The 24,642-nt window shown below is 43.1% G+C and overlaps 1 protein-coding gene across 15 annotated transcripts in view; it reads right to left on the bottom strand.

The window, feature by feature from the left end:
• The window catches only part of DNM1 (dynamin 1), a 71,095-nt gene that overhangs the window by 33,863 nt on the left and 12,590 nt on the right, over positions 1-24,642 (bottom strand). For 11 of the 15 annotated variants that reach the window (XR_010375661.1, XR_010375662.1, XR_010375663.1 and 8 more), the window contains exons 2-10: positions 10,864-10,937; positions 9,543-9,692; positions 8,213-8,416; positions 7,592-7,690; positions 6,444-6,604; positions 5,204-5,346; positions 4,990-5,125; positions 3,744-3,811; positions 2,545-2,683 (exon numbers count right to left, since the gene is read on the bottom strand). Coding sequence is in view for 11 of the 15 variants with exons in the window: in XM_064468877.1 (XP_064324947.1) it covers positions 2,545-2,683; positions 3,744-3,811; positions 4,990-5,125; positions 5,204-5,346; positions 6,444-6,604; positions 7,592-7,690; positions 8,213-8,416; positions 9,543-9,692; positions 10,864-10,937 (1,174 nt within the window). In the remaining 4 variants the exon portion in view is untranslated. The remainder of the gene's footprint in view (positions 1-2,544; positions 2,684-3,743; positions 3,812-4,989; positions 5,126-5,203; positions 5,347-6,443; positions 6,605-7,591; positions 7,691-8,212; positions 8,417-9,542; positions 9,693-10,863; positions 10,938-24,642) is intronic. The other 4 variants (XM_064468878.1, XM_064468883.1, XM_064468881.1 and 1 more) reach the window with 1 other exon arrangement.

Raw genomic sequence — 24,642 nt, 5'->3', positions numbered from 1 at the left:
TGAGGAAAATGCAAAAACACTACAGGGCATCCATAGCTATACAAAGCATCTGTTCTGCCCCAGCTAACCTGCATCATCAGACCCAGTATAAGCCTGTTGAGGTTTATAAGGAAATTTCCACTGACACTAAGTGGTCTGTATTCTCAGTGACTCTACTATGAAAGAGCAGAAAGTCCACAGAAACTATAAGTTACTTAAATACAGCCAAGATTAATCCAATTCAAGACTACTGCACCCAAAGAAGTTTTTCAGCACATCTTTAACACTTTAGAACTTCTACCAGGACACTCTTTATTACAAAACCTGAGCTACTTGTTTTAGCATGGGGCACTACTGCATTGCCAGCACTTTCCAGGGGACAATGTCTCCTTGACATGTGAAGGGCACACTGCCTTTCTAGAAGTACAATTAGTAGTCAAACCTGGGGTGCATACAGCTAACAACCAATCCAGGGCTAGCTGTAAGTAACTACCACCTCATTTAAATCAGGTATTTCCCCGTTGACCTCATCTTTCACATCTCTGGATGACACCTGCAAGACCCCAAGCAACACCCGCATTAAAACCCTTCAACAAATATTACAGGACCTACAACTAGTCTGCCTTTTAAGCAGCAGAGTTGGAATATATTACAGGATTGAGCTTCACCCAACAGTCTCTCTCAAGGTGCCAACAACACCCCTTTTGAGCAAAGCAAGGGCATTTCTAGAGTTAAGTTCACATCCTCTGTCTCAGCAGCAGTTTCCTACTAATCCAGTTGCCCTGCTAAGCTCAATATACAGTTTCCCCCACCAGTCTTCGGGGACACTGCACAAAAAAATTTTACAAAAATCAATCCCTTCCAGTACCTGAGTATCACCTGAATGGCAATATTTTGTTTCTTCAGATACAAAATCGTAACCACGGGTACTAGAGCCCACAGAGCAACTAGCACTGAAGTCAACCATCAAATTCTTAGCAGTAGGATCCAAGTTAAAATGAAATGCTTTAATCCTGAGAATCTGTAACATTTTCCCCCATCCCTGTGGTCTTTCCTGCTCCCTTATTTCTCACCCTGCTGTACCCACCCACCTGATCACTTGAAGAACCTGCCAGAACAGACAGTCTATTTTGAAATTGTCAATAAAAGAGGAAACAAAAAGAAACAATGAAGAAAGTAGTAGGAAATGGAGGGAAGAATGCAAAGAGAAAGAACGAATGGGAGATTTTAAATAGCAACTAAGATATGGAGAACAAATCAAGAGAAGCTTCAGAGGGCATGAAAAAGGACGGCCCTTCTGATCCAGTTAGCAGGCAACTCTGGATACTTGGCAGCCTGAGGGCCTGTGCTTACCTGTCGCCAGGCTCTAATGGCAATTTTCTGGGTGCTCCCCACAGTCACACACCCCAAAAGAGGACAGCAGGACAGAAAAAGGAAGCTCCTCCAGCACTCTAGAAACCTGAGCAATCTCTCACTGCATTCACTTTGCTTTCCCGGTCTGTCCTAGGGGGCAAAGCATGTGCCTGCATGCCTGAGCCCTTCTACAGAGACTCTGGGCCCTAAGGACTAGGCATTTCTGCAAGCAATGGCAAGTATCACCACTTGGGCACCTTTCCCCATCCTTGCAGGGTATCAGACTCTCCAGACACCTCCTGCAATGCCCATTTACCTGCACCTGAATAGCCAGTGGTGATTCCAGTCTCCAGTGCCCATACCACCATCCTAACTGAGGTGCCTTTGCACCAGCACCTAGGCCTGCCTGAAGCATCAAGCCATGGCTGAGAGGAATGACACAAGTCTTATCTTGCTGCTTTCCAACCCCAACCTCAGAGACAAAAGCTGCCATATCCAAAGGGCAGAATCAAGGCAGGTTCCCTCCCTCAGCCCCACATACCAGTATGGATCCCAAAGGGCAAAATCTGAAGCCCTCTCTGAGGGGGCAGGAGGACCCAGAGGTTGATAGACATTTCTAACTTGCTTCTTCTCAGCCATGTGCTGCTCTTCCAGAACAGGATCTGGACCAAGCCAGCCAAAAACCAAGCCAAACACCACAGAAACATTTCCCTGCAATATAGCCCACAGCTATAACTGCTGCAGCCTCTGAAGTTCAGCCCCATACACCACCCAGCAGCACCCAAAGGCTAGTTTTGGATTAACCCTCTCACTTCTACAAGAATGGAGGGGGACAAAATTTAAATCCCAGTTTCTGGCTTGAAAAATAAACCCAGATGCTAAATTTGGAGTAAAATATGGCCATGTAAGAAATACCCTTGGTTTTAGAAGACATCAGGAATCATGCTAGAGACAGGTGGCAGGGACATCTCCAGCACCCCTCAACTCTAAAACATTTAGGGAGCAGGACCATGGCCCACATCCCACAATGCTTCCCCTCCTGTTTGGCTTGTTGGCTGGATCGTCCCAGGCTGGTACCACTCAGGTCTAGTCATGCTGAGGAGGTGCTTAGAAACACCAGGTGTGGCTGCAGGCAAGTCCCTGCCAGGTCACAGTGCTGCACCGCAGCCAGCGAGCAGAGGAAAGTGCCAGCTCCATGCTGCCTCTGGTTACCTTCTTGGTGCACTGTCTAACGGTATTGATTAACTCCGAAATGACCATGTCCACGCATTTCAGGCAAGGTTCTTTAATCTTCTTCACCTGCTTTTTCACAATGGTCTCAAAGGCCATGTCGGGCGTGAAGAGACCGGTTCTAAACACCCAGGGTGGGGACAAGACAAGGCAGGAGGGTGAGAAGGGGCAAGGAGAATGTCACAGCGTTAACACACACATCTTAGAGCAGGCACCACCATCACTGAAATCCAGCACACAGGGCTAGGGAGTGTCATGTCCCCTGGGCAAGCCCTGACTGTAGTCCATGGAAAATGGGAGTTGCTTGGCACCTCCCAGGAAGGAGGTGCTGAGGGCAAAATGGATCCCAGCTGGACAGCCACAGCCAGGCCCCCATTTCACCCCACCTGCCAGGCCTAAGGATGGCAGGAGCTGACCCCTCTACAGTGCATTTGACCTCAGAGTTGTGCAGCAGATGGGAGGCCTTTTCTGAAATATTTTCTTGATTAGTACATTAACACATTTCGTAACCTTTCTCAAACTCAGGTAGTGTGTGAGCAAATGAAAGGAATGAAAATAAATCCAGGTCATACGTGTTCACAGGCCAGCATGCAGGAAGGACTCCGACAGGCACCAGGCCTTGGTCACAGTCCCAGGAGCAGCACGACTCAGGGTCTCAGGACTGTGCTTTCTGACAGCTAACCTCTGCTGAGGGGCAACACAAGCATGTTTCTAACTATGTCCTGAGGCCATTGGAATCCTGGTGATGGGCACCCCCAAGATCCCTTGGATCTCTAGGGGAGGAGGTGCTCAGCACCAACAACCGTTTTGAACAACTAACTACTGGTTAGTATGCAGGCAGAAAGTGAAAACCAGTGCTTAAAACTAAATGGAAGAGTGGTATGGACTTGAATCCCTCTTTCTATCCTATCTTATGTCAAGACACCAGGAAGGAGAAAATGTCTAGTCACCAAGGCAGTTTTACCTTTTAGGCTTCTGTGACTCCCATGTGGGAAGAGAAAGCAAGCTGACTTGGACAACTGTCCCTACTCCCAGATTCAAGCCACTGGGGTGGTCCAAGGGGGTTACCCCTCCCCTTTGGCTGACCTACCGTACCTCTGAAGTCTTCAACTCCATTCAGAAGGTCTAGAGGTATTTACAAGGCTATGCAGCCAATGGTTTGCCTAGTGTGTGATACGTGCCTGATACCATGGATGTTCTTGATGGCATAGCTAATCTCCCGCCGCAGCTCCTTCTCATCAAACTCCATCTGTACCAAGAGAGAATGTTATCAGAAACTGTCCAATGCCTATAAGCGCAATCCCAGGATACACAACAGCATGCTTTACAGAGAAGAGGTCCCATGCCTGCACTATCATGTGATAGATGCGATAATAGCCCAAGTGTTGGATACAGAGCCCAGCCATAGAAGCTTCTGTTGCCTATGCAGACATCCTGGACAAATATGAATAGCTAAGGGCCTACATTTACAGACCCAAGCCCCAGCAGCTCCCAAGGAGCTTCTCAGAAATAAAGCAATAGGACTGAAGTGCTAGATTGCTTTCTAAAACAAACTGTTTTGTCTCCCAAGATTTAGCATGAGGTCTTGGCAGCTGTTTTTTCAGTGAACAGCACAAATAGATTTACAATTCACATAGAAAAATGTATTATCCAATACAAGGCAGCTCGTGTATTTCACTAAAAAGGCCTTGTCTTATTAAAATTTAAAAAAAAAAAATACAAAATCTAGAAAATCCAAGAGTGGAATGATTTGGCTCTTGAGTCTGTTCCAACTACCATTAAAAAGGTTTTTCCGTACCACTTCTGATCAGGTTGGTGTACTTTGCCATCCAAGAAAATTATCATTCCATAAAAATCCTCTTCAACTCTTATGACAGTAGAACAGTTTCCACCCTGTTCCCACCTCTAGGCCATTGACAGGGAACAGACAGAAGTAATACCAGGTATATCTACAACCTGCTTCTTGCATATCCATTAGGGCAACTTTAGGTCTCTCTGGTGCTCAGGATCAAGGAAGTACAAGTTTCAACACCATTTGTACTGTGTAAAATTCAGTCAAAGTATATTTGACACAACTTATATGCAAGGATATTCAGTCATTGATTTATTATTGTCTGTGTTAAAGGATGTTATTTTGCACATTTGATTTAGCATTTGGGAATTAAGCCAAAGAAATAGTCATTTAATTAAGAGAAAGTCAAGTTCTGTCATAAGGACAGGGACTGAGGGAAAGGTCAGTACTGTGGGAAGGCTCTGATAAAGGAGACAACAGGAAGTAAAAAAGGTGATAAAAGGAAAAGCATGAAACAAAGTAGTCAAAGGGAAAGACAGGTGATGAAAGATATCAAGAGGAGTAAGGAGACAGGCAGAAGAGGTAACAGACAATAGGCAAGCGACAAAGCAATCTCAGCAGCAGAGAAGCAGTACCTTCACCAGTTCAAAGGGGAAACGCTCATGAAAGATGCGGTTAATCCTAGCTCCTCCTGACAGCTCATATGTATCAATTTGGTCTCCAGAACCTTCAATACGTTTCTCAAAGTCCACAGCAAACTGCTGGACCATCCTGAAAGAAAAAAAAAAGCATGAGGTAGAAGTCATGGCTGAGCAGCTGCCTCAGAGACATGCAGCCGAGGCTACTTACTGAAGTAGAGCTTTGGTCTTGCGAGCTGGGTCATCAGGGCGAAAATTCTTGTACTCCTCCACCTCCTTCTCAATAGAGAGAAGCTGGCTTTGGAGCTTGTTCCGCAGCCCTGGCAGGGTGTCACGGATGTGGTTGGTCAATTGCTGCACAAGAAGGTTTAAGATGGTAATAAACCTCTAGGTGGTTACTGGGAAGAGTTTGCTACCTCCACACCATAAAATAAAGAGGAATGCTCCTCTCTTCTGTGTTCAATCCTTCTGAGATGTCCTAATAAACAGTCTATCCCATGACAGATACCAGTTATGATTTGGATGTATCCTGCCTCCCCAACTCCTACCTATTTTACCCCTCCATTCTTAACCTTCATTTTACCTTCTAGTCTGGTAGAAAACTCCTATTCATACAAGCCTGCTGTCTCCAACGCAAGAATAAGCTTCACACACAAGTATTAGAATTTGCTATTTACTCCAGGTCAAAGGCTATTCTGTCTTCAGATTAGCACACCACTGACACCCAAGGCAGTAGTTAAGGCCTTTTTCAACAAGGCAAGGTGGAAGGAGCCAAAACCACTGATGAGGGTCTAGTAAGAGGGTTTCCAGAGCTCAGCTATGAAAAACTCCAGTTTAAAGATTAATATTTAAATAAGGAGGAAAAAAGACAAAGTAGTCCTTCACTTAAGGGAGTATTTCAAGAGAGAAGAAAGGAACACAACAGTAGTTACTACTACATGAGACTGGAGAAAAGATGGCCTTAATAGATGGGAAAATTACTACCATGATCACATTTATATCAATCTTTGCAGCTTACTGTTAGGTACAGGGGTCACTAAAAATTTAGAAGTTATCTTTTGGCTTAGTTACAAAGACCTTGCATTCTGATAGTGTAAACACCATGAAATGATTGTTGATTTTGCACCAGTGTCACTGAGAAGATAAAGCAGTGCTCTGCCTTTGATGTGTAAGCTCCATTATTGGCCTTAGCGTGTAATACTGATACAGTGAAACACAGGTCAGGCACACCGCATAGACCTGGCACCAAAATGCCTTTTATAATGCAGAAGAGGAAGATTTAACCAATCTTCACAAGTCTCACTGCAGCAAAAACAATTTTAAGTATATCATGAGTTTGTTGATCACACGTTTTAGCTTTTCCTGCATTCTTCTATCTCAGAAGAACCCTGACAGCCAGCCTAGCCATTCTTGTGACATAGTGGGCAGCCGTTCTTAACTGTTGACAGTACCTGGTTCAATACTTTCTGCAGGTAGGGGGTTCCCATGCGATCAGCCATGTGTCTGTAGGCTGGGTGAGAAAGAAAAAATTTTCTCTCTGCAGCCAGAGCTGCCTGAATGTCCTTCTTGCCATCAATGTCTTTCTGACTTCTGTTGACTACACCAATGTAACCTGTAAGAGTGGGGTAGAGATCAGGTGGTTGCAATCATGAAAACATAAATGGGGTTCAGACTGAGAAGGCAGTTACCCAGCTAGCAGCATTGAAAAGGGGAATTCTAGTGGCAACACATTATTAGGAACCAATAGGAAGAGTTTAGAAATAGGATTTCCTCTGAACTGCCCAGCTTCTGATATTTTGGTACGCAGGACAAATGACTACGTAACTGAGAATTAGCTTATTCATTACTGTTTCCCCAGTCACAAAGCATACCCTGGTCTCATTCATTTGAGACTCTTCTATTAAAGTACCTTAGGACAGGTACTTCACTATGGCTATACACCGCATGTATCACAGTCTAAAATTATTTTATCTGATATACTATGGCAATCTCATATAGCTAAAAGATGAGGCGAGTCTTTTAGACAGGAGTTCCATTTTTGCAGCTTGCCTTTTTAAAAGTAAGGAAAGAGTAAAAGAAGCATAGCCATATGCTCTTATCTTTATTTTCTAGCAATAGGACAAGAGGAAATGGCCTCAAGTTGCATCAGGGGAGGTTTAGATTGATTAGGAAAAATTTCTTTACTGAAGAGCATTCAGGCAGTGGAACAGGCTGCCCAGAGAGGTAGTGGGGTCACCATCCTTGGGGGTGGTCAAAAACCATGTAGATGCAGCACTTCAGGACATGGTTTAGGAGGCCTGGGGGTGTTGGGTTGACTGTTGGACTTGGTGGTCTTAAAGGCCTTTTCCAACCTTAACGACTATGATTCTGCTAAGACTACATATCAAAATACAAATATCTAAAAAATTCCTATTAACAGTGTGACTCATCCCTGTTCCCCAACTTTTCTCAGTTCCAGCTTGGCACAGGGATGGCTTAACCACAAGTTGTAACAAATGTTCCAGGAAGGGGATGCACTGGAGGAAGGGGATGAGGCCAGGACACCTCACACAGGAAAAATAGAGGAAGGAGATCATGGACAAAGCATGAGGAAACATACCCCTACGCAGAGGAAGTAATTTATTTTCTAATACATCTCGTGCATCAGTTCCTTCATCCATAAGATCCAGCTTAGTGATGACTCCAATAGTGCGCTGCCCTATGGAAAAAGCACAAACATACTTGATCAAGCAAACTCCTCATGTAATGTTTTCCTCTGTTCACAGAGCTTACAGATTGCCCAACTTGGCTACTCAAAGAATCTTGAACTCAAACGTTATGGTTCGCATCATGTCCAAGAGGCCACAAAAGCAAAACAGACAATAATGAAACTCAGTTTTCAGTTATACCCTGCTGAAACATGCACATGCTATGCCACAGCAGACAGGAATTTTAGTGCAGATTTTCCTACTTTTCTCCAGGCAGAATGCAGATGACTAGAGGAAAGGAAATACTACACCTTTTCAGAAATGGGCTCAAAGGAAGAAGAGGGGAATAACAAAAATTCAATTACAGTAGCTGTTAACACTCACAAATACCTCTCAGAAGAATACATGTTGGTGAAGATACAACCCAAGACAACAGACAGGAGCCCACAGCTACTGGGCTAATCACAACCAAAAGGCGAAAGGAAAGTCAGGCCACTGTCTAGTAATGTCATGCTAAATTAAGAGATATTTACCTTGAGGATCCACCTCCTTTGCAATCTTCAGGGCATCAGAATTGGCCAAATCAGAGTTGGCTGGGGATACTGCCAGGATGAGGCAATTCTCTTTGGTGACAAACTGCATGAGCATATCTCGGATCTGAAACTCGATGTCAGGCGGCTGATCCCCTACTGGGACTTTTGTCATACCCGGTAGATCCACCAAGGTCAGGTTCAGGACTAGACATAGGAAACAGGAGATGGCACAAGGGAATGTTGAGGCAGGAATGGTCTGGTCTATGGGAAGCACCTGTAGCTTTACTGCCTCCAATATATAATAGGCATAACAGATGCACACACAGAAGCACAGTGAGCTTTCTAGTTCCTTTCTGTTACTGCTTGATAAGAAAAATTTTTAGTTGTTACTAGTCATGATTGTCAGTTATCTCATTACCCTTCCCTTTAAAAATCATTTGTTTTGACACTGATCAGGGAAACTGTGCCCTCGAAGTCCTTCCACATATGCTACAATGAAGAGAAAGGGATGACAGTACATTTTTTTCATTTGATAACAAAGACTGGACAAGCAGAAGAGTTGTTGTCACTCATGAGTTGTCCCTGGTATTGAAGGGCTCAGTCCTGTCACCCTTATTCAAGGGAGGCTCCTATCAAAGTCAGCTGGGCCTTCTCCCAAAGGACTACAACATGCAGCCCTATAACTGTTTAATTGTCTTGCTATGAGGAAAAAAAACCAAACACTAAAAATCAAGCACAAGTTCTACCCAGCCAAATGCTATGTAGCACTGAGCTGCTGCTGCTTTCCAAAAAAATGCCCACACAGCAGTTCACATTCAAAGAGCTAGCAAATTTGAGACCATGTCAATCCCTTGTTTAAGCAGAATTCTTCCACTGAGGTCAGTGGCATATGACATCATCATTACCCGGAGAGAACTATACAAAGTACGTATGCACATGCAAACAGAAGGCAAGTGCTCTTCAAGAACGCCACTCTCCCCATGAATTTTTTGGGTTCAATTTATTTGCTGGTAGATCAGTATCATAATGCAGAGACAGACAGCAGCTCTTCATTCTAAGGCCGTACTGATGGAAAGGAATGGCCTCAGGAACAAGTTTCTGCAGAGACATCAGTTGTGTCAAAGAGAAGTTCTGCTAGCAGTCAGATACTTCAGCTGGCAGACAAACTGATCTTAGCAGTATGGCTAAGGCTGGCAGTTTGATACAGCACAAACCAGGCACATAGAGATTAAAGTCAAAACTAAGCATGCTCCCCATTTCATCTCTGTTCTTTCTGTCTTTATTTCATGACAAAGCAACAGCTTGCCTCAGATGCTGCATTAGGACTCACCATGGGGAGAATAGACTCGAAGATTGATGGGCACTGGGGAAATCCCTTTGTTGGAACCAGTAACACGATCCGTTTCAGCCTCAATCTCCAAACGGACTTCCTCAAAATCAGTGAATTTTTTTCCTTTGCAGTGTAGGAACTCACCATACTCTAAACAGAAGCAGAGAGTCAGAAATAGTCACTGAAATCAGAGAAACACTCAGAGTGTAATGAAAACATCATGTCCCAAAGCAAAACAAAACAAAAAACAGTTGAAGGGATGAAGTCTGGCAAGGGCCTTTCCCACTAAGAGCTGGCACGTTGGCATAGAAGTTACTGCAGTCACACGATCTGATCAATGTCTTGAGAGAATTCAGTTGAGTCCAAGATCTTCACAATCCAGCTTTTGTCTCAGAGGTATCACACTCACTTGTCTTCATTCAGGTAATAATCCAGGACTTTCTCCGTTGATACTGTACCAATTTAGCATACACCAGCCTGCAGCAGTGGTGACTTCCACAACTACACTGGGAGATAGCTTGGTACTCAGGTGAACTTGGACTACCTCTGTATTAAAGTGCTGGGAGTAAAAAATAGTCCCATTACATGAGAACAGACTCAGAAAAAAAAAAATTTTGACATGGTTTTGAATTAACTGGTGGTTGGAGTTTTTTCTGTGTCAGTCCTTGAATAGCCTAACCAATCCAAGAACTCTGTTTCAATTTAAAAAGCCTCGTAAGAGTCAAATTGTCTCCTTACTGTAAGCAAGAGGACTGTCATGGATAGGTCAAGTTTACCTGACAAGAGAGAAAGAGTACCGTGAAACGTTCACTTGCCAACTCCTGGAAGAGATCTTAAATTATGTTAAGGGGAATGGTAATGAAAATATCCTGCAAGTAAGTAGCAAAACCAGTGAATTGCCCAGAAGGCCACAGAATATGGTAGTCTTTCTTCTTCAGATCCTAGTGTTCTCACACTGGGTTTTCAGTGCATTAAATCATCTCATCCCCTTACTTCAGTAGATTATCAGCAGGGTCATCTGGCTTTTAACTCTTCCCCCTCATAAAAGTCACAGCTGCATAGGCAGAAGAAAACTCTGATAAGTGTATGCATGTAGCCTTGCCTAATAAATTAAAGCAAAATAACTAAGCAGCATTTTGCTTCTGAACACTTAATGCATCAGATATTAAACAGGTAGAACTGAAAACCAGCTGAAGGTCATTTTTACTGGGGAAAATTCTTATTTATTTATTCCACACTAAGCAGTACCACTGACTAAATAAGACCTTTCTTGACCAAGACAGCAATCCAGCTGGACACACAGGGAAGGTAGCTCACATACCTGTGCTGGCATTTACCAGCTGCAGGACCAGCGGGCGCCTGGTTACGATGCCAGATCCACGTGGCAGAAAGTCCCTGAAATAAAAAAGGAAGTTTCAGATGAGTGAATGATTGTTTCCTTCCCTTTTCACAGATTTTCTGCTTATATAAGCATTCATGAATTCCAACAGGGAGTCTCAGCCATAGGCACAAATAAGTTTAAGGCACTAAAAAGCAAGTGCTCCTCCTCAAGGAGGACAAAAGCTTGTTATTCTGAAGCCACCTATACTTGCGGCACATCCCCTCTAATCCTTTCTGTAACAGCTACTGCTCCTTCAGCTCATGATCCAAGCTAACTAACAAGGCCACTTAACACAGCTGTCTGTACTTTGGAAAAAATAATCTTTCATCAGAAAAAGAGAAGTTGAAGCACAGCCTGATAATTAGCGTGCCTCCTTTTGACAAAACACAACTACAAAATCACTCACACCCTGCACTTTGGGGCTGGAGAAGACATCACATTGTTCCAGCATGCAAACACCATATGATACTTCTGAAAGAATAAACAGCAGCCAAAGGCTTCCCTCCACTCAGGGTTTCTCCTCACTAACTACTCAGGACATAAGTATTGCCAAGGCAAAAGCAGCAGCAGCTTCCCTCTACATTCACAAGAATCCCAAAATTTTGTGTACTTCAAATCATCTCAAAGGAAGTCTTTCACTATCCTCCAAATGCTGATTTAGCAGCCACAGCCCACAAGTTCTCCTTTGCTTTTTCTTTTTCCAAATCCAAGTGCTTTGAGCAAAGGTAGGCATTCTTATTGCATCTGCTGATGACCTTGCTAGTTTGTGGCCTGGTTTTCGAGTACTCAGCTGTTCGTGTGGCTCCTCAAGAGCCACTGAGCATTTCTGAAAATATTATCCTTTGCTTCCTTGCCTAGTGGGAAAAGCATCACTTCAAAACATGGTTTCTACAGCATAAATATAGTTTTCTTTGTTAAAAGAAGTCCTACCTATATTGCTTGGATTCTGGCACACAATCCTCGCTCCCTTGATAACTGTGGCAATGAATAATCTTGCTAATTCAGTAGTGATTCTACCAACTCTGATGAATGAGAAATCCAGGGGCCTCCATTTTTAGCATCTTGCTCTTAGTCCTGCATAAGCTTAATTCTGACAAAAGAAGTGAAGACAAGGAATGAGCTTTTGTTTTAACACATCAGACAAGGACTTGAGCAGTTTTGTTTCAGCTCCTGGTTTGGCCACTGATATGCAAGTTCTACTTCTCTGTATTTCTTCTTCCTCGGCTGTGAGAGGAACTCCCCATCTGTGGGCTGTCAGAATAACTTGATAATGTTAAAAACTGCGTAATAGTTTCAAGTGAAGAGACAGTAAGGAGGCACCCTACAATCTCTAACACCTCAAATAAAAATATCTCCTGTAAGTTACTAAGTCTGGAGTACTGAGACCTCTGGTACATCTCTACCAGTTACCACCCCCAAGTCTATGGGGCCAGATGGGATCCATCCAAGGGTAGATGTTGTCTACCTGGACTTCAGTAAAGCCTTTCATGCCATTTCCCACAACATTCTGCTGGAGAAAATGGCTGCTCATGGATTGGATGGGCATACTCTTTGCTGGGTAAAACACTGACTGGAATGTGAGGCCCAAAAAGTTGTGGTGAATGGAGTTAAATCCAGCTGGTGGCCAGTCACAAGTGGTGTTCCCCATGGCTCAGTGTTGGGGCAAGTATTGTTTAATATCTTTATCAATGACCTGGATGAGGAGACTGAGTGCACCCTCAGGAAGTTTGCAGATGACACCAAATTGGGCGGGAGTGTCGATCTGCTCAAGGGCAGGAAGGCTCTGCAGAGGGATCTGGACAGGCTGGATTGATGGGCCGAGGTTAATTGTATGAGGTTTAACAAAGCCAAGTGCTGGGTCCTGCACTTGGGTCACAACCACCCCACACAACGCTCCAGGCCTGGGGCAGAGGGGCTGGGAAGTGCCCAGCAGAGAAGGCCCTGGGGGTGCTGGCTGACACCTGGCTGGGCATGAGCCAGCAGTGCCCAGGTGGCCAAGGAGGCCACCAGCCCCTGGGCTTGTGTCAGCACTGGTGTGGCCAGCAGGAGCTGGGCAGGGATGGGGCCCCTGTGCTCGGCACTGGTGAGGCTGCACCTCAAATCCTGTGTTCTGGTTTGGGCCCCTCAGGACAAGAAGGACCCTGAGGTGCTGGAGAGTATCCAGAGAAGGGCAATGAAGCTGGTGATGGGTCTGGAGAGCACGTCTGATGAGGAGAGGTTGAGGGAGCTGGGGGTGCTTAGTCTGGAGGAGTCTGAGGGGAGACCATATCGTTCTCCACAACTACCTGAAAGGAGGCTGGAGTGAGGTGGGTGTTGGTCTCTTCTCCCTAGTAAGAAGCAACAGGACAAGAGGAAATGGCCTCAAGTTGTGTCAGGGAAGGTTTAGCTTGGATATTAGGAAAAATTTCTTCACTAAAAGGGTTGTCAAGCATTGAAACAGGCTGCCCAGAGAAGTGGCTGAGTCATATCCCTGGAGGTATTTAAAAGATGTGTAAATGTGGTGCTTGGGGACATGGTTTAGTGGTAGACGTGGCAATGCTGTGTTAACAGTTGGACTTGGTCATCTTAAAGGTCTTTTCCAACCCAGATAATGTGAGGATTCTAATAAGACCATAACCCATTCTCATTATTTTAGACTCTTTAGTCTGAAGAGTTAACCAGGGTTTGTCTTTCATTTGTTTTTCAAATAATACAGCTCTAGTTTTTCTATCCCAGCGGGATTAACCCTGGAATCTTTGAGGCATTGCATCATTCTAGCAGCTTTCTGCTGTCTCAGCTCCATTCCTATAGATGTCTGTGGTCATTATGTGAAAAAGTCCAACCCTAGCATCAGTTTTTAGCATAACACATCCATCTGAACAGCACTTACTTATTTTGAACTTACTGTATCTGACAAAAAGGTATCCTATTACTATAGATTCCCTTTCTAGCACACTGAGACAATACTCTAGCTGTCAATCTCCAACTTGCACTATCAAATCTTGCTTTTCTGAAGGAAAAGCACCACTTGCATTTACAAGAATGAGCCCTCTAGGAATTATGATTCCACTCATGTTGTGCTCTGTGTTTTCCTGAAGCTTTCCACTTTGGCCCAGATCCTGATTTCTCTGCTGTCCTTCTGTCCTTGTCACAGGTACAAAGATAAACTCAGGTCTTCCATCTTCCTTTGACCCATGTGGCACCTGGGTTCCAGCATTATTAAAAAATGATCGAGTTTGTGTTAACTGAGTAGCTTCCAGGCTATACCAAGGAAAAAACCACTAAGTCCTCAGAGCCCAAGACAACAAATCCATTATCCACATCAAATCACCTGAATTAACAATCTTAGTGCCACTTCAATTCTGAATGAAGATATCTGCAATCTGATCCCTAATGTCAGAAAATGAATGTATGTTCTTATCCACAAACTATTTGGGAGGTACATGCAGTTCAAACTTTTAAGTTTTCTCTACACTTGACTCCTAATACGAGTTACAGCCAAAAAGCTTTATAAAAAACCCAAGCAACTCATGCAGTATCACCCCATTCTATCTATATTTCCTACTCTTTTATTCACCTTCTTTCTCTCTACAGTCTCTTGGACAAGCTCTTTCCTCCTGCTCCAGCCAAGCCTTTCAAGTCATAGACACTAATAAGTACATATTAGTTAAATTCTGCAGCAAGCTGGCTGGGAGCCAAAGAGAAGGCAGCATGCAGGAGTCTTGCCTGCCCTCTTGCAGCAGGCATAATAAATTGCTTCTGTAAATAAACTACAACAGAGCACGTGTGGCATGGACAACATGCCCAGCCCAGGATTTGAGTCCACTTAGGAGCCAGGGGAAAGAGCTACACACATACCTATTGCTCCAGAAAGAGCAGCACAAAGTGATGAAATTTAATCAGAATCAAGGAAATTATGCATGAGATAAGAACAACCACATGCCAGATGACTTGGGCAGACAAGAGCAGAAGGGTTAGATAAACTGGCTTCTTCAATTCCAGCAGAGGAGATGTACAGTAGTGAGGTTGGAGAAAAAAAAAAAAAAGAAAGATGGAGTAAGTCTGCAGAAATAACATACTGTAAGGCTCTGAGTGCTGGAACAAGGGCAGCAGGGATTCCACACATAAGACAAGGCAGCCTCTAGCATGACATCAAAAGCAGACTCATTATATACATCACTATACAAGACTTTGTGCTTGAAATACATCATTCGATTAGGTTGAGAGCACCAACCCTCCATCTTCCTCCTTTACTTTGTATCTTAAGAACAAAAATTACTTTTTTGTTGCTTTGTAACATGCAGAAGTAGTGTGACATTTGATTTCCTATGCTTTTAAGCAAGAATACCACACTGTGCCACTTCTTTGGGCTAGGCTTCATCCAAAAAACACAGCAAAGCAGCAGCTAAAACAGACAGGGAAGCTGTATTCAGGGAATATAAATACTTAATTTGCTTGTATCTTCTTGCTTAGCTATTGACTCAAAATTCTTTAACAAGATATTGAGCTATCAGTTCTAGTAATGCAGTTCTGAGCATTTTATCAGAGTTGGAAAACTAGGCTCAAATCAGCTACATTCCCATTATACTTACTTCACACTCATCTTTTATTAACTACTGTCAGAGGGAAGATAAAGCTAGATACGTTTGTGGTCTGACCAGCAATAGATCTCTTCTAAACCAAGACAACAAAAAGGACCAAGGATGCAAATCCTGATGGGTCTCAGGCTGAAAAAGTTCAGGCAGGGAGTGACCTGAAAAGGCATTTATTGTTATATTTTGCATTGCTCACTTCTGAAGTGTTTACACATGTGCTTAACTAGCTTCACAGCTACCTCAGGGCAAACCCAATCACACCATCCCTTCCAGTCTTACTTCTATCTTAGTGCTCAGAGCTGCATTAAAGATTTGGGCTGAAAGCTGCATTAGTAATGCAATAGTAAAAACAAATATTTGAGGGATGGAAAACAATCTAGCAGTGTTCAAACAAAATCCAAACATGTCAGAAACATACTAAGGCAATCTTGATGCCATGCAACAATACACTGGGGATCTGGGGTTTCCCTGGTAGTTTTTTAAATTAAAGACAGACACTCTAGATGAAAAACCTCCATGCATTAGGTATCTTGAAATCCCACAAAACTAAAAGGTGCTATTAATGATACAAAAAGCACATTTGCTCTATAAACAAATTTCAGGGTTCATTTAATGACTTGCACAATACAGATGATTAGTAGTTAAAGGTAACATAGACCAAAGACATTTCCCCCTAGACTATTCATTAGACACAGGAGACTGACTAACTGCTTGCAGCATTCAACATATATTGTATGGAAAGGGAAGAAAACATTGATAGATGCAGTCAAAAAAAAAAAAAGTAGGACAGATACCCATATGAGAAGTTCAGGACTTCCTGAAGAGGCACACCTTGAAACTGTCTCCAATGAATAAACATAAGCAACTTTTCTGAAAGTGTGACTCTTCATTAAGAGACTAGCAAGAGCTGATTTTCTGCAGTAGGGCCACATCTGTTCCTAGAGAACACACAATTTGCTAGTAAAAAACCAAACTTGTTTATTCCTTTCATCAAACAATTGGTCTTCATTTGATGTTTTCTTGTTTAACAAGAGATAACTAGATCTTCGGAGGAGGAACTAGTCTTCCAGCATCTCAGTGATCATTACAGGCATATTGTACATGGTTCACCTGCTTTGTTAGAACAAATGTTCTCAAACCTGATAAACACCAGAGAAAAGCAATTGCATGAGCAAGTCTGTCCCTTTGTGCTTTGCTAGAAGTCGATGATTAGCTTACTGTTTCAGGTTTGTGCTCTAAGGCTTAGAGATTCTCTGTGACAGCTACAGTGACATTTAGTTCCAGCACTACAGCATTTGCAGCTAACTCACCTATGATCTTGTAGCTGTACCATTTTGTAGTGGCAACCATATCCTCTTAAGAGTAAAGAAAGGTTACATACTAATGGCACCCCTACATATTGGCTCAGGCTGCAACTACTTCTCCAACAGATACTCTTCCACTACAAGCGTGAGTATTGTACATTCCCTCTTCTTCCATCACATTTAAGTGGAAAAGCACCTCTTCTGGCCACCTCCTTTGCATTGCATATAGGCACTGTCTAATTTTTTTGCAACTCATCACTTTAATAACAGAGACCCCCTGAGGTATGTCAAAATATCATTATGTTCTACTGACCAAGAAATTTAATTTAAGCTATAAATGCACTCATGAGAGGAGACTGCGTTAATGCAGATCTTCAGACACAGACCCAATAGAAACTTTTTTGCTCGTATAATTCTAGAAACCTTAACATGGCCAGAGAAGGCAGCTTACTGCAATCCTTTATGTGGCACTACAAATGCATTTTCACAAACTAGCTCTCAACCTAGCAAGAGCTCAATTTCAGAACATAAAGATACATAGAAAACACACAGAGAAACCCAAGAACATTTGTCAGTTCACAGGACAGGCAGCTAGGATTCCTGGACTATAAAGTTAATTTTGCTTCTGGTTTATTGAGCCTTGTGAACAAGTTACTCTTTGTACCACAGAATTAAAGTGGTTTTGCACCTTCTCTATCCACTGGTAATCTGTACTTCTGAAAGGACTTTGAGTCAAAGCTTTTTCATGCATGATTTTAGTCTTCACTGAAGTTGCAACAAAAGTTATCAGCAGTCAAACAGAGCCAACTCCATGGTACTCTCTCTCATTCTAAGTGGGAGACAGATCAAATGCTTCTCTACCACCACTTTGCCTCCCTCCAGGGAAGCTCGAAGACTTGCAAAGCTCTTTGTAGAGAGCTTTAAAATACAAATCTAGGCCTAGTCTAGATATACCAATACAGCATCCTTGCAGCTTATTGTTTGTCAGTCCTTTGAGATTCTTGCATTAGAATGCACTAAAGAAGGTAAAGCCTCAATTAAAAAGCCGAAATGGCAGCTTATGCAGACATAAAAGTAGTTCCAAAGAACAGAAGAGTGTACACCACCATCTGATCATTTAGTCTCAATTTGATTTCTTAAACATCCACAGACAAACAGGTTAAGGGATGTGATTAATCCCCAGTTTAGATTATATTAAGTTTCAGAAAACTAAGATTCACACAGCCTCCATAACTTCACATGGCTGTTTCTGGGTGGTTGTTTTTTTGTCTGGGTTTTTTTTTTTCTTTGTTTTGTTTTTTTTTTTAAACAGAATACTTGTTTTTTCCTGTGTTTCTAGTGGTGCCCAGGGTCAGCAACTCGATCAGAACTGCACTGCACAAAGCACTATACCAATACACAGCAAGAAATACAGTTCCTGCCCCTTTGGATGTTGCTATCTGGTTACACAGTTCAGACCTGCTCCTGCTGAGGCTTGGAACTACCTTCATTTCAGCTGTCAAGTCTTATAGTTGATCATTCATCATTCACACACATCCAGATCAAGAGTTCTTCATCAGCTCACCATAGCCAATGCATTACAGGAATCTCAAGACTATCTAGGGGTATCGGTACCTTTGACACGTGACTCTTCTGATCGTTGCACTCAATGGAAACATTCACATCTTCATACACGTTGCATTCTATGAACAGCTTATCAGTCTCCCTAAACAGCACTTCATCTCACAGCACAACCACTATGTTTTCAAACATATTCTTACTCCAGCACCTCTCACATGAATCCTTAAAACACAGGCTGATACCTATGCAACACATTAGCCACAGAATATCTGCAAAGCTAGAAATATTTACCATTAATGTTATTAACTGCTAAAACAAACAACTCAGAAGCAGTAGTAGCTTTCCACTTCTTAGAGATTAACTCAAGCCTGGTGCTCCTTCATAACAGACATCTAGTTCTACCAGAAGGTAGAAGCCTGATGCAGGAACTGCTCTGGAGAGCATCTTTCTGGTCTAATCCTTCAAGTGCAAGTACATTCGTAAGCAATTCTGTAACTCTGACGTGTGGCAAGAGCAAGGACAAGTTTGTTCTCTCCTCTGCCACCCAGAAGATTAAACAGGGGCCGTGCTACAGATTTAGACTTTCCTTTTCTGCTGACACTGTGGCCTCTAGGAGATCTTATCTTCCCTGAACCAAAGTGAACAGCAAGCATTTAAAAGCAGGTGCTTTATGAACAAAAGCACTCAACCACCTGCTATTCTAACTATTTTTTCTCTGCCTTTAGTTTTCATCTTCCTTCAATGCTGCATCATGTGAACTTGGTCACCAGTCCTACAGACTCATAATCACATGGTAAGTCTCATTCCTAGGTAGCCACATATTTTTCCATTAAGGTTAGCACTTTTACACTCAAAAAAGTTTAAACCAGGGGATGCATGTTATTTATCTGCCAATCTCCACAGCACAACAGTGTGCATAGCCTTGACCCATTGTGAAAGACAACAGTTCCATAAGCACTTGGTATAGCATCATTTCTTAGGGTGTAATTGGTACTGGTCACACAATGGATACATATAGAAATAAAGATCTATTGTAAATTCTCCACATTCCAGCATACTGGCAATATTATTGTGCACAATGATTTATTATTCAAGAATACAATTGTGAAAAAATAAAGACAGGCAATAGTTCATGAGTGTCATCATAATATACATGTTAGCAGAAACAAAAAAATTAAAGAGAAGGCTTCCCACTGCCTTGTACCTTGAGTTCTATTTACAGTAGCCCAAAGGGAGGTTAACACTATTGTGCTGACTTGGAACACTTCAGTTGCTTTAAGTAGTTCTGGCACTCAAACAGCATCTGCAATGCCTAGCCATTTCTCCCCAGTACAGCCCTTCAGATCAGTAGCCAAGAAAGGCAAAGCAAACCTCTCTCCAAGTTTGGGAGTTTGCTGTAGATAAGCAGAGTTCCTGGAGACCATCTTACAAACTTCACAGGTGCTGTCTGAGCAGTGCAAAGCACAAATGCTAGTATAAGCTGGACCCATTTATAGCATACTATGGGATAATTTGCAAACAAGGGTCAGAGGGGATAGATAAACTAAAAAGTAACTTCTGAAGTTTGCACCTTCTCCTACTCCTCTATCTGCCTTGAGTTCTATTCCTTTGCACAGCATTGCAGTTGATACCAGCACAGGTCCCCAGCAAGCATGAGGGGTATTCATTCTGTCTGAAATGCCTTTATTAAGATTTTATGCAGAGACTGAGGCACTGTGGTCTTCCAATGTGAAAGTACAGCCACTATGCTAACTCACTGTAAGAAAAAAAAGCATAGAAATAGGTGTATTACATGTTCACACACACATCCTGCTCCAAACCCGACATTCTGATTCTCACTGCAAGAATTGCCTTTCTGTATTGTTTCCTCTTCCCCTTTTACAACTGACCAGGATGCCTAGTGTTCTGGAGCTCTCCTGCATCTTTTTCCGATGCTGTGCTCTCACTTTATTCAAAGTAAGAAATAGTGGTGTGTTCAGAGTTCATATATGAAGTAAATAAAGCCACACAGGGAACCTACATTTAGTGCAAAAGACAGCATTTAAAAAAACCAAAATGACCCCTCATCACAGGCTTTGCCAAAAAGACAGGAAAACTTTCAGGAGCCTGCACTCTCCAAGAGAACCCACTTCCACAGAAAACTGCACGGCTGGCTGTTTGAAAGCCTACATACAGTAAGTTTGGCGAGTCAAATCCAGTTCCTCATGAACATACATAATGGTGGGGTTTGTTTCACTGACACTTGAGACTAAACGATGTGCCATGGAGAGACAGCAGCTGAATGAGCTTCCATCTCAACCACAGGGCTCATCATCTCATCATGAGACACAGCACAATTACTTGGTCACTGATCTAGATATACAGAGGTGACAGTCTCCAGTACTGTCCTCTCTGTCACCTTCTGGTAATTTTTGGTATAGATTTTTCTCTTTCCTACAGAGTAGGGTAAAGCCTTTTGTTACTGAAATGCATTGTCATATTTATGTGCTCTTGTGGGTCTCTGGGTGGACCCACATGCCTTGAATATCAAGGGCATTAATCAAAAATATTTCCCCCACTCAGAACACATTTGTTGAATCAAGTGTTGGCTGAGGGGGCTCAGACAACTAGAGAAAGGATAGGCCCTGCACAATGTTCTCTCGCATCACTGGTACTTCAGCTGCAGGGGCCGTGTTCAGAATGCAGCCTGCAGCACCTCTGTAAACACTGCTAAAGTAAAAAGGAAACTGCATAGCAATTTTTACGTGAATGCTTACTTAGAAACAGCTCTCTCCACTACCCCTCCCAAAGCACACCAAATCTCTTCCAGAGTGTGCTAAATTCTGCTTTTCTGCCTTATCTCTGACTGCACAGACTGGTTCCCAAGAGTCATTGCAGTCAATGCCTCTCTCATTCACCCTTTCCGTATCTCCCTTCTTTGTATCTTGCTCAGTCCCTCCTGCACATACCTCTATGAAGGTCTCTGGAAGCAATGGGATAAGAAAAAAAGTTTTTCTTTTATTTTTATTTGAATCATTTGGGCTGATTTTTTGGTTTCACACTCCACTAGCTTCAAAATCTGGAAGACAACTGTATGCATTATGCCAAGTCATGGCTGCACCAGTGCCTCTGTACACAAGTTAATCTGATGCAGAACTACTGAGCTTCACAGCTGTACTACTTCCACAGGGCAAGAGACATCCAAGGAGGTCAGAAGCATTCTTACACCTTAGGTATTACACTTCTATTCAACGGCCTGGAGGCCTGCCAGCCCACAGAGTAAACTGGGACAGCCAAGAGTTTGCCCCAGGAATTTCTGCTGCTGTATGTCTACAGTAATTCCAAGAAAGCCAGTATACCCTAGCTTTATGCTTGGTAGAACCTACAGCAGGATCTGGCCTGACTTGAGGTACACTATATATATTTTTAGACAACCTGAAAGTAAGGCAGAGATGTTGCTTTTGATGCGCCCCTGCAAACTCATAACCAAGGGTTACCACATCCCATCAACTCACTAGCTGTGTTACAAAGCATAAAGCAAGAATTTCTGATAGAGCTGCACTCCATCTCTAACTCAGTTCCTCTAACATGTACTAAAGTCCCTATACACAGTGAGGGGAGACAGAAGCCAAGCAAATGGAATTTGTCTCCATTAGAGAAGGGTACACAGCTCCTGCGCTACATTTATAGGAGGGGAAGGAGAGAACAGACAAGGGAATACCTTGGGAAGAGGCTCAAACATACAGAAGCATTACCATTTTTACCAGTTTTCCGTGGTCTGCTTTCCTCCTACCTAGAAATCTAAGCTTTCCCTCTCGAGGCATTGCTGGGGCCTAGATGGGCAAGTAGCTTTAGGACAGAGTCTAAAACTAGCAGCTTGCACAAGGATGCAGGGTCCATTCAAACAGACTCAGTACTACAGACTACTAAGAACGTATGGGGTTTAGTATAAACTGTTCTTATTTGAACCTGTTGATCGATGTTTATATTCATGCTTTGATTCCTTCTATGGTGTCACAAGATTAACTCTTTTTAGAAAAAAAGAGGTTTTAAATGCTAGGGGTTTCTGAAAGCAGTACACCAGTGTAACAGGATATTTCATCAGCAAGCAACATTTGAAGTCTGTCTGAAAGACCTCAGCTTCCCCCAGTCCTTGCAGACACCACAAATAGTTCTCACCTCTTGCCTAGAAGAGGGTGTGCTAAAGTATGAGCACAGTTTATCACCTTAGCCATCCAAACTTAAAAGTCTGGGCAGGATACAGTCACAGCTGCCTGTACCGTAACGTAGGCCTCCTATCTGGCTATGAGTGACCAAGGTTACATTCTTTGCTTTTAAGTGCCACGGAGGGCTGTGACCCTGGGAATCCTGGCACACGACAGCACCTTGTGTCATCCCTGCTGAGGAAGCGTGCAATTGGAGCTGACCGGATCCATGAGCTTCTCTCCCTAGTTGTGATCACTGACTAGGCAGATAATCCCTTCATGGGTTGCTGCTCTACAATTGCAGTGCAGCAACCAATCCAATCTGAGAGCCAGAACCAGGCCCAGAAAGATAATTCCCCTCCCACTTCCTTACAACATGGTGAAATCTACTCGTTTCCATAGAAACAAATCGGTTTTATGTCCACACAGCTCCTGCATCCCTCACTGCTGTGCATCAGCCCCAAGCTGCTGACGCTGAGAGATTTTAAGGAAGTGTCTACAACTACAGGTCGAGTTTGCAGGAGAAGAGGTACTCCTGGCATAGAAAACCAACCATCTCACCCGAGATGTCATTTGCTTCAGTTCATCTCTGCTGTGAGAGAATTAATCAGGAATATCCCACCCCTCCTCCATTTTGAGGGTTGACTTATCTGCCATATCCCTCCCTGCTATCTTCCTGCAGATGGGTTAGCCCAGAATACATGATCATGTAGAACGCAGATGGGAAAGGAAAACAGGGCACTCCAACACCTCAAGTGTACTTGTGAGCCAATTTCCTCTTTGAATTTTTGCAGGTAAAAACTGTAAAGGGATTTTATTATTTAGAACTCTGCATTTTACTGTAGAGGATTATTTAGAGTGTGGTACAGCCTACAATGCATTGCCTGATCTCAAAAAGTCACTGCCCATTATAGAAAATGCCGCATTGACTCTAGGCTGCAGCACAGGGGAAGGAAAGAATCTTGAGAGAGTAGAAAATTGCAGCGCTGCTGCTATGCAGCTTCTTCTGGGATCTTTTGAGTAATAGAAAATGAAGTCCTGGATCTTGCCTGCTGCTCTGGGATATTATAGGTAAAAAAATAACACAGCACTGATTCTACATGACAATATCAGGAACTCAAGGGAATAAGCAGCCCGGTATATCCTGAATGGATGTGGCAGTAAGGATTACACATTTGTAAAAAAAAAAAAATGTATCTTTGATTTCAACAATTACAGTCCCAGGAGAAAGAAAACAAGGCTGCTTTCACTCGTTTTAAAAAAGTCAAACTTAACACCAGATCTGGGTAGCAATACCAGGACTCAGGTGAAAAGCAACCACAGCACTGGCTGGGTCCAGAGGCCTCCAGAGCCACAGGTATAAGAAATATTGCACTAGCCTGATGTATTCTCCACCTCAGAAGCTGTAAACCAGACCTTTCTGCCATCTGCCTTGCTGTATTTTCACCATCATAGCATGAAAGCAAGTTTTCCTTTTGCTCCCTCCAAAGCACATATACCCTGGCAAAAAAAAGAGTCAAGTAGATTTTACCTCCAGAATCTCCCTGCAACGTCCAGTCAGTCTCCAAGAGAACAAAACCAGGCATCAACACCACCTTAGGGCATCAGATTAGTCCAGTCCTAATGGCAGTAGTGAAGAAACAGGTTTTTATGGCCATAAAGGTTTGCTTGTCTTTATCAAGCCACACTTATCTGTCATACTACTGCAGTAACTCTGCTTTGCTTTGGCACTGACAAATACTGGCTTTACCATAACAGTAGGATTGCAGCCCTGGAAAACATGACCTGTACAGAGCCTACAACTTGATCTGGAAGAAAACAAAAGGACAAGCTGTACACTAAAACTCTGGGACAGGAATGACTGATGGGAAAGCACAGGCACAGTAATACCCTAGGATTAATGCATGTTAAGACCAATGAGCAACTGGCTGACATTGCTATTTCCCACCACCAGTGTCTTAATCTGTCCTAGCTCTCTAGAGTCGGGCTGCAGCTGAGTCTAGACTAAAGGCTGTCCAATGGTAAAGGCTCTCCTGTGTTCATGGACGCCACTAGACTGTGCAGCAGTAACTAATATTCAAGCTATTCATCACATGG

This window comes from Phalacrocorax carbo, chromosome 18, assembly GCF_963921805.1.
Source record: "Phalacrocorax carbo chromosome 18, bPhaCar2.1, whole genome shotgun sequence".
NCBI classification, from domain to species: domain Eukaryota; kingdom Metazoa; phylum Chordata; class Aves; order Suliformes; family Phalacrocoracidae; genus Phalacrocorax; species Phalacrocorax carbo.
Note: the sequence above shows the minus strand (reverse complement) of the source record. Positions and strands in the feature narration are given on the sequence as shown.